The sequence below is a fragment of the Camelus ferus genome, chromosome 5 (assembly GCF_009834535.1).
Source record: "Camelus ferus isolate YT-003-E chromosome 5, BCGSAC_Cfer_1.0, whole genome shotgun sequence".
Taxonomy (NCBI): Eukaryota; Metazoa; Chordata; class Mammalia; order Artiodactyla; family Camelidae; genus Camelus; species Camelus ferus.
In genome coordinates, this window is record NC_045700.1 from 40,632,789 (window position 1) to 40,646,155 (window position 13,367).

At 35.7% G+C, this 13,367-nt stretch overlaps 1 protein-coding gene across 2 annotated transcripts in view; it reads left to right on the plus strand.

The window, feature by feature from the left end:
* LOC102511393 (sodium channel protein type 2 subunit alpha) overlaps window positions 1-13,091 on the plus strand; it is a 129,452-nt gene extending 116,361 nt beyond the window's left edge. For both annotated transcript variants that reach the window (XM_032479603.1, XM_032479602.1), the window contains 7 exons: window positions 296-418; window positions 1,403-1,684; window positions 3,110-3,163; window positions 5,954-6,091; window positions 6,455-6,559; window positions 10,101-10,371; window positions 11,890-13,091. In XM_032479603.1, coding sequence (XP_032335494.1) covers window positions 296-418; window positions 1,403-1,684; window positions 3,110-3,163; window positions 5,954-6,091; window positions 6,455-6,559; window positions 10,101-10,371; window positions 11,890-13,085 — 2,169 coding nt within the window. In that variant the 3' untranslated portion in view covers window positions 13,086-13,091. The remainder of the gene's footprint in view (window positions 1-295; window positions 419-1,402; window positions 1,685-3,109; window positions 3,164-5,953; window positions 6,092-6,454; window positions 6,560-10,100; window positions 10,372-11,889) is intronic.
* Window positions 13,092-13,367: the final 276 nt, after the last annotated feature.

A 13,367-nucleotide genomic window follows, 5' to 3' on the forward strand; every position in this document is an offset into this window, starting at 1 on the left:
TAAATTTTTCTTGTCAAGAATCTTGAAAAGAAGGAACATGTATAGCTTCTTTTTCGTAAGTTTATAGCAGTGGGTCTCAAAGTGTGGCCAGTTATCATTAGTCTCACCTGGGAATTTGAAGAAATGCAAATTCTCAGGCCCCACCCCAAACCTTGGCCAGTGATTTGTTTGCAATGAGCCTTCCAGGTGATTTTGATAGCAAAGTTTGAGAACTACTGGTTTATTGCATGGAGCAAGGTTGAATTGTGTAAGCATTTTTAACTAAGTAAGAAAATTGTGTTACTTTCTCTGTTAGGTCTCATTGGTTAGCTTAACTGCAAATGCTCTGGGCTACTCAGAACTTGGTGCCATCAAATCCCTCAGAACACTAAGAGCTCTGAGGCCATTGAGAGCCTTATCCCGCTTTGAAGGAATGAGGGTAAGACTAAATGCTTTAGAATTTGTTGGAATTATAATTGAGAACAAACTGCTGTTTTGAACCTTAGAAATGACAAATCCATGGAGAATTTGTGTCTTTAACATTCATACGCACATGACCAATCAATCAATATTTGTCAGACATCCATAAACTTGACACTGTTGGGGGCACTCACAGAATACAAAGACTGAATGATTACTTCTAATTAGAAGCAATTAGATTGCTTCTAACTAGATTTTCCACTCTGGGAAATTTCTAGCATGTTATGTAGGCTTCTGATGTGAGTCAAGATTATTACGTTCCATCCATTTATAAATGTGCAGGAAGTCCCACTCACTGTAATTTAAAACCACCAAATCATTCCTCATCATTTTTTTCACTGTTCTTTATGATGTGTTTTGAAACCTTTTAAAGTCCAAACCTGGCCTTTCAGCTTTCAAACAAAGGCTGAGATGGCTAAAAGTAGGTCAACTGTGGAAACCTAACACTCATTTAGAAAGGTGGTACAAAGGAATGGGGAGGAATCTGTGCTGCCATTTGTCATCACCTGGGGCTCAAAACCTGAGACCACATACCCTCAGGACTGAAGAATGAATGATACCCTGTCTGGGTAGATTGAGCTATTCAAAAAGAAACTCTTAGATACTTTTTGTGATATTTTAAAATACTTAGGACTTTCTCTGAATGTTACAGACACAACCAGAAATGGATTTTGTATGTAGGTGTGTATGCTCATGTGTTTGTGTGCACATGGTTGCATAGAAAAGAATGGCTAGCTATTAAATTCTTTTCACTTTACCAATTTAAAAATCATTCTTTCTGTGGTAGCAGTTTTAGTTTTGAAAAAGGAAAATCAAACTTTCAGTACTAGCTTGATTCTCGTATTTTCTATATATAGTTTGCATTTATAATAACCTAAATTCCTAGTCCTTCCGTAGTTCTGACTCTCTTTTCACTTCTTTTTCCATCTCATTTCTGTGCCAGGTTGTTGTAAATGCTCTTTTAGGAGCCATTCCATCGATAATGAATGTACTTCTGGTTTGTCTGATCTTTTGGTTAATATTCAGTATTATGGGGGTGAATCTGTTTGCTGGCAAATTTTATCACTGTATTAACTACACCACTGGAGAAATGTTTGATGTCAGTGTGGTCAACAACTACAGCGAATGTAAGGCCCTCATAGAGAGCAACCAAACTGCCCGGTGGAAGAATGTGAAAGTCAACTTTGATAATGTGGGACTTGGGTATCTTTCCCTGCTTCAAGTAGTGAGTAACCACTTTATTATTCACTGTGATGTGTTATTAAAATGACTCCAAAATTCTTCTTGGTATTTGCAAATACATACTTCCTCAGGCTCTTCTGCATAGATTCTTCCTCAATCATGGCCGTCTGACTTTTCTGCACCATGCTGGACACTGGACAGCTCTACAAAGTTTATAGCCTCCCAGACTATGCATTAGTTTCCCCAGCACAGGTCTTTGTTATTGAGATCTCTGTGAGGAACCCCCCGTTTTGGCCATCTCTAATCTAAGCAAAGTAGAGGCACTGGTGCGAGGGTGGAGTTGGAAAGGTGTGGAGGGTAGTCGATTTCTGTCCTCCTTCTCAGGTACCAGACAGTATGTAAACCCTCGCCAAGTCTCCACCCACCCAACCTTTACCACCACCATAACCAAATGTATGCCTCAGACAGACTCCTACCTCGATTCCCATCTTACTGCCTGCTGCTTGAACACTTTCAGACAGGGAGACTGTTCTCTTGCCAGTGAAAACCTTCCTATCATGTTTGTTATGTCTGTTATAATTTCATAAAAATACATTCAACTTCTCAACTGACCACTCTAAGTCATGTCTACATGCTCCCTGAGATGATCCACCTGCACAGTATCCAACACTATATAAATATTGCAGGAGCCTCTAGCACTAAGGAACTGAAAAAATATATAACAAGATTTTCAGGATTACTGTGTCCACAAACACCCCCCTCCAAATATTTAAAAGAGTAAATTGCAGTTAGATATGTTTGTTTTCAGGTTATAATACTGCTTCTTATAGAATGATTGCCTCAAAATAGTGTATTCAGTAATATTGAGGATAGTTTCAAGAACAAACCATCGTGATTGGTGATTGTTGATAATACCATTTAGAAAAGAATAAGTTTGAAAAGAAAGCATCAAGATCAAACAGTGCAGCATATTTTTCAGTTTGTCTATAGTAGTACTATTTATGTGAAACTATTTTGTGTTATATTATTATAGATACATCAGAATCAAAGGTTGTTGGTAATTGCTTTTATGATATCATATTGTTATAATCCATCATGATTTACTTATAGATGTTAAAGTTGTATATAAAGATGTTGTAGAAGAATACGAAGTTGAACTCTTTTCAATGCATATGTTTGCCCAAAAAGTTTAATTTTCTTTTGTTTGTTTTTTTGTTTGGGGGGAGGTAATTAAGTATTTGTTTATTTTGATGGAGGTACTGGGAATTGAACGCAGGACCCTGTGCATGCTAGGTACGTGCTCTACCATGCAGCTATACCATCCTCCCCAAAGAGTTTAAATATTAATTACAAACTATTTTATATACCTATTTTTGAATGAATCTTGGCCATTAATTCTGATATTTAATATTTTTTCTAGAATTGTAATTTGTGAGGGAAAAAATTAAATAATGTGCCTTTTTTACAGGCAACATTTAAGGGATGGATGGATATCATGTATGCAGCTGTTGATTCACGAAATGTAAGTCTGTTTAGAGGGAAAACTGTTTAATTTGATCCAGTGACTATTTCCACAGTGTTGTAATTTAGTGGTATTGTCAATAAAATAAAACTATGGGTCCATTTAAAGAGCACATCTATATTGGAAAACTAAAATACGCAGCCTTACATTATTTCTTCCAAAATTTGATTTGAATGTCTTTCTCTACTCACTGTGAATCTTTTAACATATCTTTTCTAGTATCTAGCATGGCACCTGGCACTTAAAAATTTGTTGACTGTATTTTTTAAATGAGACATTTTATTTTTGGTTCTGACAGTTCTGGCCATGAAATAAAGGCCCTCACAGGCACTTTCTTCATCTGTCACAGATTTCCTCTAGCTTTTGCTCTTTCTTGTTGATAGGAGGAATCTGACTAATGGTGAAAAAACAAACAGAAAACCAACCAAACAAACAAAAAACCTAATGGTATTTCTCTCTGGGAAGTGAGATTTTGTGGTAGAAAGAAGGGTTTTCATAATCTACCTTATACAAATCAGCACTTTTGAAGTTTTTTTGTATAATCTCCATAATTTCTCACTATTTAACAATAAAGGAAGAAATCACACTTTGAAAAAAAGAGATTGGCTTCTGGTGTATTGCCAGAGCATAGGAAGTAAGCTCCAAATGTTCTATCCCTGGCACCAAATACCAGGTGGTAACTTAGAAAGAATTCTTGAGTTATTTTTTTTTCCCTCACCTTGTTAAAAAAAGAGAGTGTGAGAGCTTGACGCCCTGCATTGTGTCTCCATGATCACTATCAGGAATCCCAGTTACAAGCTTTTTTTGAATGAGTAATAATTTATTCTTTATTACCACTCACTGTGCTAAGGGCTTTCTTACATTATCATTTTCTGCAGACGGTTCCTCCCTATTTGATTAATTCATTTAAAGTTCTCTTTATCTTTCTTATCAATAACCTACATGACTTGGAACTTACTTTCAGTTTCTTCCTTAATAACCTAGCATATGCTGTCTGCTATATAACTCCTCAGCATTCAAGTATTTCAAGAAAGATGGAATCCAGTTGGCCACTAAAACTATGAAAAGTTATTCACTGTTACTCTCATTAGTCAATAGAGAAATGTAAATTTAAGCCAAAATTAGATATCACCTACACACTTTCTTGATTGGTAATATTAAAAAGTCTGACAATATCAAGTACTGCCAAGAATAAATAGCGGTAAGAACTCATAGTATGCTGGTGGGGAGAAAAATGGGTAAATATTCCTTTTTAAAAGTTGAGCACTATCAACATTATTCATTAAAGTTCAAGATATTCTTTAGCCCCACAATTCCATTTTTAGCAATATATTCTATAGAAACTTACATACATATATATAGAAGAACCTATGTCCAAGAATGAACATAACATTTTTTGCACTAACAAAAACTGTAAACAACTCAAAAGTAGTAGAAAAGGGGCAAATAATTGCATATTACACAGTGTTGAAAATGATACATGAATACAGTACACACAATAACGTAGATGAATCTTAAAAATATAACAGTTATAACAAATGTATCTGCTAGATAAAATGCAGACACAACTAACTTTATTGTTCAAGAATGCATAGTTAAATACTAACTCTAAAAAAAAATTGCTATAAAAGTCAAGATAATGATTCCCTCTAGCAAGGATGGTAGAATTTATGTTTGGGAAGAATACACCAAGGGTTTCTGACACCCTGATAATATCCTGGGTTGTGAAATTCACTTTATATCAATTTATTACATCTTATACTTATGTGCTATGCACTTTTCTGTATGTATTATATTTAATTTTAAGGCATTTAAAAGTATCATTCTATATCACTGTCCACTACACACACACATAAATAAAATGGAAGTCTCATGAAAGAGCAGGTACTTTTACAATATTTCTATTTTACCCTTTTTAGTTAGGAAAAAAATTCCATGATATAGTACATTACCCTCTAAATTGATTTCATGACACAATGGGTCATCTATCTGCATTCATTACATCTGTGACTGTTTAACTTCATTGGTTAGGACAATGTCCTTTGAGACCTAAACTATAGATTACAGCCAAAGCTCAAACCAACTATCATACTTTTTAAAAAATCAGACCTGTGCTGAATAAGAGAGGGCATCATTGTTACAGAAATAGTGCTTAAGGCCTGCTAGTAGGATGAATCAGTAGACTCATTTTCAGAACGGAAGGATCCTACTGATGTACCTATATCCATACATATAGTAATAATTTGAGTCTATCAAGAGAAATATGTGATATAAATCAAACCTTTATACTTATCTATTACTACTGGCCAGTCACTGTTCTAACACTTCTCATAGATTAACATATTGGACATTCCCAACTACTATGAGGTGTAGGTTCTATTATTTCCATTTTGCAAATGAGGAGACCGAGTTAGAGAGTAAAATTTGAAAGTTTTTAACATAAAATAGTGTGACTCTTAACATCTGTCTGTTGGAAGAGGAAATCCTCACTTTGCATGCCTCATTGAAGTCTTTGCTTATAAAGGACATTCATAATCTAGGCATTTATTGGGTGAAATTAATTTTAATTATTCAGACTTTTCTATGAGTTGTCTCATTCTTTCAAGTCAGTGAAAAGTCTTAGGACCTCTTCAATAGGTGTTTGAATGTTTATGAAACCTGATGTTTCATAAAAGCTATTTAATTTTTTTAATTTCCAGTAATTGAGACATGCTTTGAGAATTGAAAATTCTTCAAGTATCTTTTTTATGAAAGTATAGGTCTAACAGTTAAATTTTTCATATTTTATAGGTAGAATTACAACCCAAGTATGAAGACAATCTGTACATGTATCTTTATTTTGTTATCTTTATTATTTTTGGTTCATTCTTCACTCTCAATCTTTTCATTGGTGTCATCATAGATAACTTCAACCAACAGAAAAAAAAGATAAGTATACTAAAATTTCATCTTTGCTCTAAAATGTGAACTTAACATATCACACTGTTTCCTTTTGGCTGTAAATGCAATCACCAAAAAGAAAGAATATAAATTCAGAAATTATTTGAAGTACTTAATAATCTATGAGTTTTTAAGTAAGTGATAATTCAGATAGCATATATTGATATTTCCAGTGTAGAAATCTGACCAATATGGCATAATTTATGTATTGAATATATGCATCTCCAAAATACATGTATTAATTAGTAACATTAGAATAGAATGTGGGGCTAATTTTCACAGAATTACTAAGATGGATTTTATAGCTAGCAAAGAACATGATTTTTACAAGTTTTGCTTTCATTTCTTTACTTTGGAGGTCAAGACATTTTTATGACGGAAGAACAGAAGAAATACTACAATGCAATGAAAAAACTGGGTTCAAAGAAACCACAAAAACCCATACCTCGACCTGCTGTAAGAATAACACACTTTCATCAACAGTAAAAGCTATGTTATCTACCACTTTTACAGCCCAAATTGCTAGATACTAGTTTTGGTGAATTTGCAAAACAAAGTTTTTGCCTTAGCAATGTGACTAGCTAGCCTAAATAGCCTAAGTACTTGTATTTTATATATACATAGTATGAATAGACTATGTGATATATTTTATATAGACATAAAATATATATTTAAAAAACGTTGAAACTTATCTAACAATATTATTCCGTAGGACTGATATCATTGAGGAGCTTCTAATAATGTAGAGAAGAAAACATATTCATATATAATAGTGTGGGGAATACTGAATGTTCTCAGACTGCAGTGGGGATCAATTGATATAATTGGTACATATCAGATATGCCCCATATTCTGTCCAACTGTGCAGATTGAATGGACTCCCTAATGAAACAAGTCACAGGTCTTGTTTTATTCCTGGTTTTAAGAAAAGTCTCCTATTTCCTCCTAGCATCTTGCCCCTAAATCAGATGACATAATCCTTTTAATGACTTTTTATAGCTATTCCAATTGCATATTTGCCAGTGGCTACTGGTTCTGTTTGGTTACTGCAGGGAAATGTTGTCAGGAGAGTCCCTGAGTTCTCCCATCACTCCTGGAAGTGTGGCTCAGATACTAAGTCTCAGAACTCCTCCCCCAAGGTGTACATGGTATAAGGCAATGCAGCATTCCCCAGGAATCCTGACTCTATGAATTCATTAGTGATGATGTAAAACTGGCCTAGCTAAAACTGACCATGCCTGTGTTTCGTTTGTAAGTTAGCCAAAAGCCTGAAGAAAATGGATAGTTATATTGCACACAGCATAAGGAATGTACAATTTGAGCCTACTCTTTGAGAAATATTGCAACTTGAATGAGTAGGAAGGAAAACATAGTAATACCCTCCATGAGAACATGTATACTGCAAAGTCATGGAAATAAATATTGCAGGCAAGAATAGTGATGTATTTGAAACAGTGAGTAGTAAATATAAATTTTCTGAGTCAAGGTCACCACTATGAATCTGAAGAAATCTATTTTAATTAACACAAATAAAAATGCAATATAATTAAGTGAACAGAATGATAATCTGAAGAAAAAGAGATTTTAGGGATGGATATGAGAAGATGTTAGAGACAAAATAACGCTGAGCCTTAGACAAGAAGATGAACCCTTATATACAAGAATGTAAGTCCACAATATGAGGTCATGCCAATAGGACTGGAACACAGGAGATAAGTGAGCCAATAAGAAGGCTCAGTGGGATGAGACAGCTATAAATATAGGAAAAGAGGGAGGACATGTAGATAATGAAGAATCTAAAACAGTTAATGTGAAATTATTGATTCCACTAACATAAACGAAAGTCTTGTAAAGCATTTGGAAACACAGATTTACGTCTTATGGATATGAAAGAAGGATTTTAGAGTGTCAGGCATAATTCAGTTGAGCTCTGAAGGACAGATTCATTTTTTGAAAGACAATTAGAATATACCAAAAAAATAAAACCCTCAAAAAGTGCTAAGCATGACACCTTGAGCACGTCACCATTATAAGAAGAGATAAATCAATGAAGGAGTGACGTTTATCAATAAGGCAGCATTTAGATAGACAAATAGATGTGTAATTGAAAGCAAAATTTTATAAGGCTATTTATTTCAGTCAAATGACATAAATTTACCTAGTAAGAGGCAGGGATGCATGGGAAATAATCAGTGCATTTAGCTACAATATTATTGGCAACAATTTAGCAAATTAGAAAATGGTTTGGTAAAATCCATCCATTAAGTCATTCATTAACAATGTACTATGCTGAGCATTTGGAATTAAATATTGAACAACATAGAGTTATTTGGTGATCGAATATTCACGCCAACAAATAGAAGTATCCAAGAAGGAAAGAATCCATTTGGCTGTGAGAGCTGGTAAGGGAAAGGGGGATGATTAATCAAGGAAGCTAGGGAAAGCTTCCCTGAAGCATGAGCTGAGGACTGAAGAATGAGAAAATGTCAATAGGCAAAGTGGGAAGAGAAAAGGAATGTATATGTGAAGGCCCCGAGATAGGAAGGCCAGCGATGCTGGAGTGCAGCACGTCATTTGGGACAGGCTGAGAATGAATAGGTGAGGATTGGCCAGACTTTTCTGGGCTTTGTAGGCCATTTTCAAGAGTAGTCTTTGTCCTTAGAGCAGTGGGAAACCATTGAAAGGAACCTGGTCAGTTTGGGTTTTGTGAAGATCACTCAACTAGTATTGACAGAGGCAGTATGTGCATTGTAGACTCATTTTGGAACCATTTCATTGATGGTAGGTTAACTGAACCAGAGATGAATAAAGGGGATGGATTTGTGAGCTATCACAGGAATGAAATTAAAAGGTTTATTAACTGAATATGAGAAGTGAAGAAGGAAACAACAAAGATGACTTATGAGTTTCTGCCTTACACAACTGTAAGAGTAGTGATGTCATGCAGAATATGAAGTAGGAACATAAATGGAGAGAAAATTGGAGACGCTAGTTTGCAGAATTTGACAATCAAAAGGGAAATCTGAAAGAGGATGAATGTTTAGAAGAAGTAGTAGAATAAAATTTCTTAAGATTGAGAGATTAGGTTGAAAGCAAGAGATTCTGGAGAGTTCAAGAGATTGAAGAGAAAGGGAATAAATATAGAATAAAGTTGCACAGGATGTGGCTCAAGAATAGGGTAGTCTAGGTTAGATTTAGAGAGGAAAAGGGACTGATTCCTCCAATGAATTTGAAGTAATATTTTAAAAAATAGGTGTGGAAATCAAGGTAATATAAAATGCAAACAGAAGTAGAAGAGTTTCTTTGTACCGGTTGACTTTGATATTCTCAAAAAAGAAGTAAGAATGGAGGGCAAGAGAATGGGATATTTCTGAGAAGTTTGAAACTATCCTGGGAGCAAATGAGGGACAAAGGATTGCTAATCATTATCAAGGGCCAGGATGAAGTGAAAGAACATAAACCTTTGCTGAACAAGTCCTCCAAAGTTATATAGGTTACTCCAGCACATTCTGGGATTTAAATTGTAGCTAGTGATCCGTTACCAGGGTTTGGAGTTGTACCTTGAGGTGACCCACTGGAAAACTAAATGGGCAGAGGCTCTAAGAAGCTTTCTGTTGATCATGCTGATATGGAAATAAACACCGGGTTAATTCTAATACCCATCCACAACCCATGGGATAACAAAGATTCATTATAGTGTCAAATATTTACTGACTGTTCATCATACGCATGGTGATATTCTGGGCACTGAGAACCTAACAGGTGGTTCTTAACATAAGGTCAGTGTATAAAATTGGTATTATGAACAGTGTAAACAAAACAAACACATTTGGAAAGAGTTAGATATTCCAATATACAGAATTTTCTCCCAAGTATGAAACAAACATGGAGTGTCCTTATACAAGCTGCATTTTCATATTGCTATGTTAAAATCAGACAAGTTGAACTTGATTTTTTTTCCATTTTCTAAGTGAATTTTACATATTCTTTGTTTCAGAACAAATTCCAAGGAATGGTCTTTGATTTTGTAACCAAACAAGTCTTTGATATCAGCATCATGATCCTCATCTGCCTCAACATGGTCACCATGATGGTAGAAACCGATGATCAGAGTCAAGAAATGACAAACATCCTGTACTGGATTAATCTGGTGTTTATTGTTCTGTTCACTGGAGAATGTGTACTGAAACTAATCTCTCTTCGTTATTACTATTTCACCATAGGATGGAATATTTTTGATTTTGTGGTGGTCATTCTCTCCATTGTAGGTAAGAAGAAGTGCTTTTACTCACCTACAGAGATTAAGTAGTGAAAATTGGTGTTTTGAAACTTTAAAGTGTTATCTTACTCATTCATCCCAAAATTTTAAATGAAATTCTAATTAATAGTCCATTCTCAGCTTGCCACTTCTCTAATTGCATGCTGTGTATGAAATGATGTGTAAAAAAAAGAATTCATATTTTGCAGCTTTCATTTATCAGCTAGTCTTACTGCAGAAGACAATAACTACAACTTTGGCATAATACTCCTGAACTCAACATACTCTTGTAGTACAGACAAGTATTGCTTTGACTAAACAATTCTCACACACCTGCACGTATAAATCACTAGGAGAAGTCAAATCATTCATAAATAATTGTCCTTGATAATTGGAATAGCATGTTGTGTGTTTATATATATTCACACTCATACAGGCTTCACATTATCTTTGGGTTCAGATAGTTTTCTATGGTGTGTAATACTCTTTTTCAGAAATAAACATTTTGTTCAAAAATTCAAAGCAGATTCATTTTGTCAGTACACTTTAAGTGTTTATGTGTAGGCCAGCAAATCTGGAAGTAAATATAAGAAATTTAAGATAAGGTTCTTCCTGTTTGAGAAAAGAGAACATAAACATAGAGAGAAAAGTAGTATTCCACTATTTATACACTTTCCTGGTTAAATAGAACTTTGAAACAATATACCATTCCATTTAATCCTGATGACCGTGACATGTGGGAGTAACACAGTGATTAAGGGATGAGACTCTTGGGTCACACAGACCTGGCCTGGTGCTTCTCTATTTTCACTACTTACCCAGCTCTGTGACCTATGGCAAGTTACCTCACCTCTCCAATCCCTGGTTTTCCAGGAAATATTTTTGTAAAGTGGTGTCCTGAGGATTAAATGAGATTATGAAAGTAAATGCACTTGGCACTATGCCTAGCACAAAGAAAAGACTCAGTAAATGTTAAGCCTAACAACAACCAAAAAGCTGCATATTATCACCATTTAGCAATGTGTAAAATCACCAGGCAGGATTCGGTCCCAAGTATGTCTGTCTCCAAAGCCTGGATTGTCTCCTGCACATTATTCTGTCACCTCTCAAATAAAATGGGTCACAAACCATCTCAGAAGAATAAGAATTCTCATATTCCTGGTGCCAGATGAATGCCTTATCAATTCTTATGCAAATACTTAAACTATTAGAGTATTTTAGAAACAAATCCATTTCTGAACTTGGCTGCCACATACATCGTGTCTTTTGATAGGTGCTTTACTTGAACTAGGAAAAATGACCAATAATACCTTCAGTTTGCATAAAAGTGTTAATGTTGTAACACTAAACATATTAGTTTCATTTTGCTAAACAAACATTGCAGATTGTGTGTACATGTAAATGTGTGTATACTTAATTCTCATGTCAACATTTTGTAAAACTGGTTAGTGCTTATCTTAGAATGTAAATTTTAATTTGCTGCTGTTAAATATTAACACGTTTTTTGCTGTATCTTGGCTTTCTATAGGCATGTTTCTGGCTGAGTTGATAGAGAAATATTTTGTGTCCCCTACCCTGTTCCGAGTGATCCGTCTCGCCAGGATAGGCCGGATCCTGCGTCTGATCAAAGGGGCGAAGGGGATCCGCACGCTGCTCTTTGCTTTGATGATGTCCCTTCCTGCACTGTTTAACATCGGCCTCCTGCTCTTCCTGGTCATGTTCATCTACGCCATCTTTGGCATGTCCAACTTCGCCTATGTTAAGAGGGAAGTTGGAATTGATGACATGTTCAACTTTGAAACCTTTGGCAACAGCATGATCTGCCTGTTCCAGATCACAACCTCTGCTGGCTGGGATGGGCTACTAGCACCTATTCTCAACAGTGGACCTCCAGACTGTGACCCTGAAAAAGATCACCCCGGAAGTTCTGTTAAGGGAGACTGTGGGAACCCCTCTGTTGGGATTTTCTTTTTTGTCAGTTACATCATCATATCGTTTCTGGTTGTGGTGAACATGTACATCGCTGTCATCCTGGAGAACTTCAGTGTTGCTACTGAAGAAAGTGCAGAGCCCCTGAGTGAGGATGACTTTGAGATGTTCTATGAGGTTTGGGAGAAGTTTGACCCAGATGCCACCCAGTTCATAGAGTTCTCCAAGCTCTCTGATTTTGCGGCTGCCCTGGATCCTCCGCTTCTCATAGCAAAACCAAACAAAGTCCAACTCATTGCCATGGATCTGCCCATGGTCAGTGGGGACAGGATCCACTGCCTTGACATCTTATTTGCCTTTACAAAGCGTGTTTTGGGTGAAAGTGGAGAGATGGATGCCCTTCGAATACAGATGGAAGAGAGATTCATGGCATCGAACCCCTCCAAAGTCTCCTATGAGCCCATTACAACCACTTTGAAACGCAAACAAGAGGAAGTGTCTGCTATTGTTATCCAGAGGGCTTATAGACGCTACCTCTTGAAGCAAAAAGTTAAAAAAGTTTCATGTATATATAAGAAAGACAAAGGCAAAGAAGGTGATGGAACACCCATCAAAGAAGATACCCTCATAGATAAACTAAATGAGAATTCAACTCCAGAGAAAACCGATGGAACACCCTCCACCACATCTCCACCTTCCTATGATAGTGTGACCAAACCAGAAAAAGAAAAATTTGAAAAAGACAAATCAGAAAAGGAAGACAAAGGGAAAGATATCAGGGAAAGTAAAAAGTGAAAGTAAGAAAGAAAGTAGGAAAGAAAGTAAGAAAGAAAGTAAGAAAGAAAGAAAGAAAGAAAGAAAGAAAGAAAGAAAGAAAGAAAGAAGAAAGAAAGAAAGAAAGAAAGAGAGAAAGAGAGAAGAGAAGGAAGGAAGGAAGGAAGGAAGGAAGAAAGAGAAAGAAAGGAAGGAAGGAAGAAAGAAAGAAGGGAAGAAAGGAAGAAAATTCCATTTTGTGATCAATTGTTTACAGCCTGTGATGGTGATGTGTTTGTGTCAACAAGACTCCCACAGGAGGTC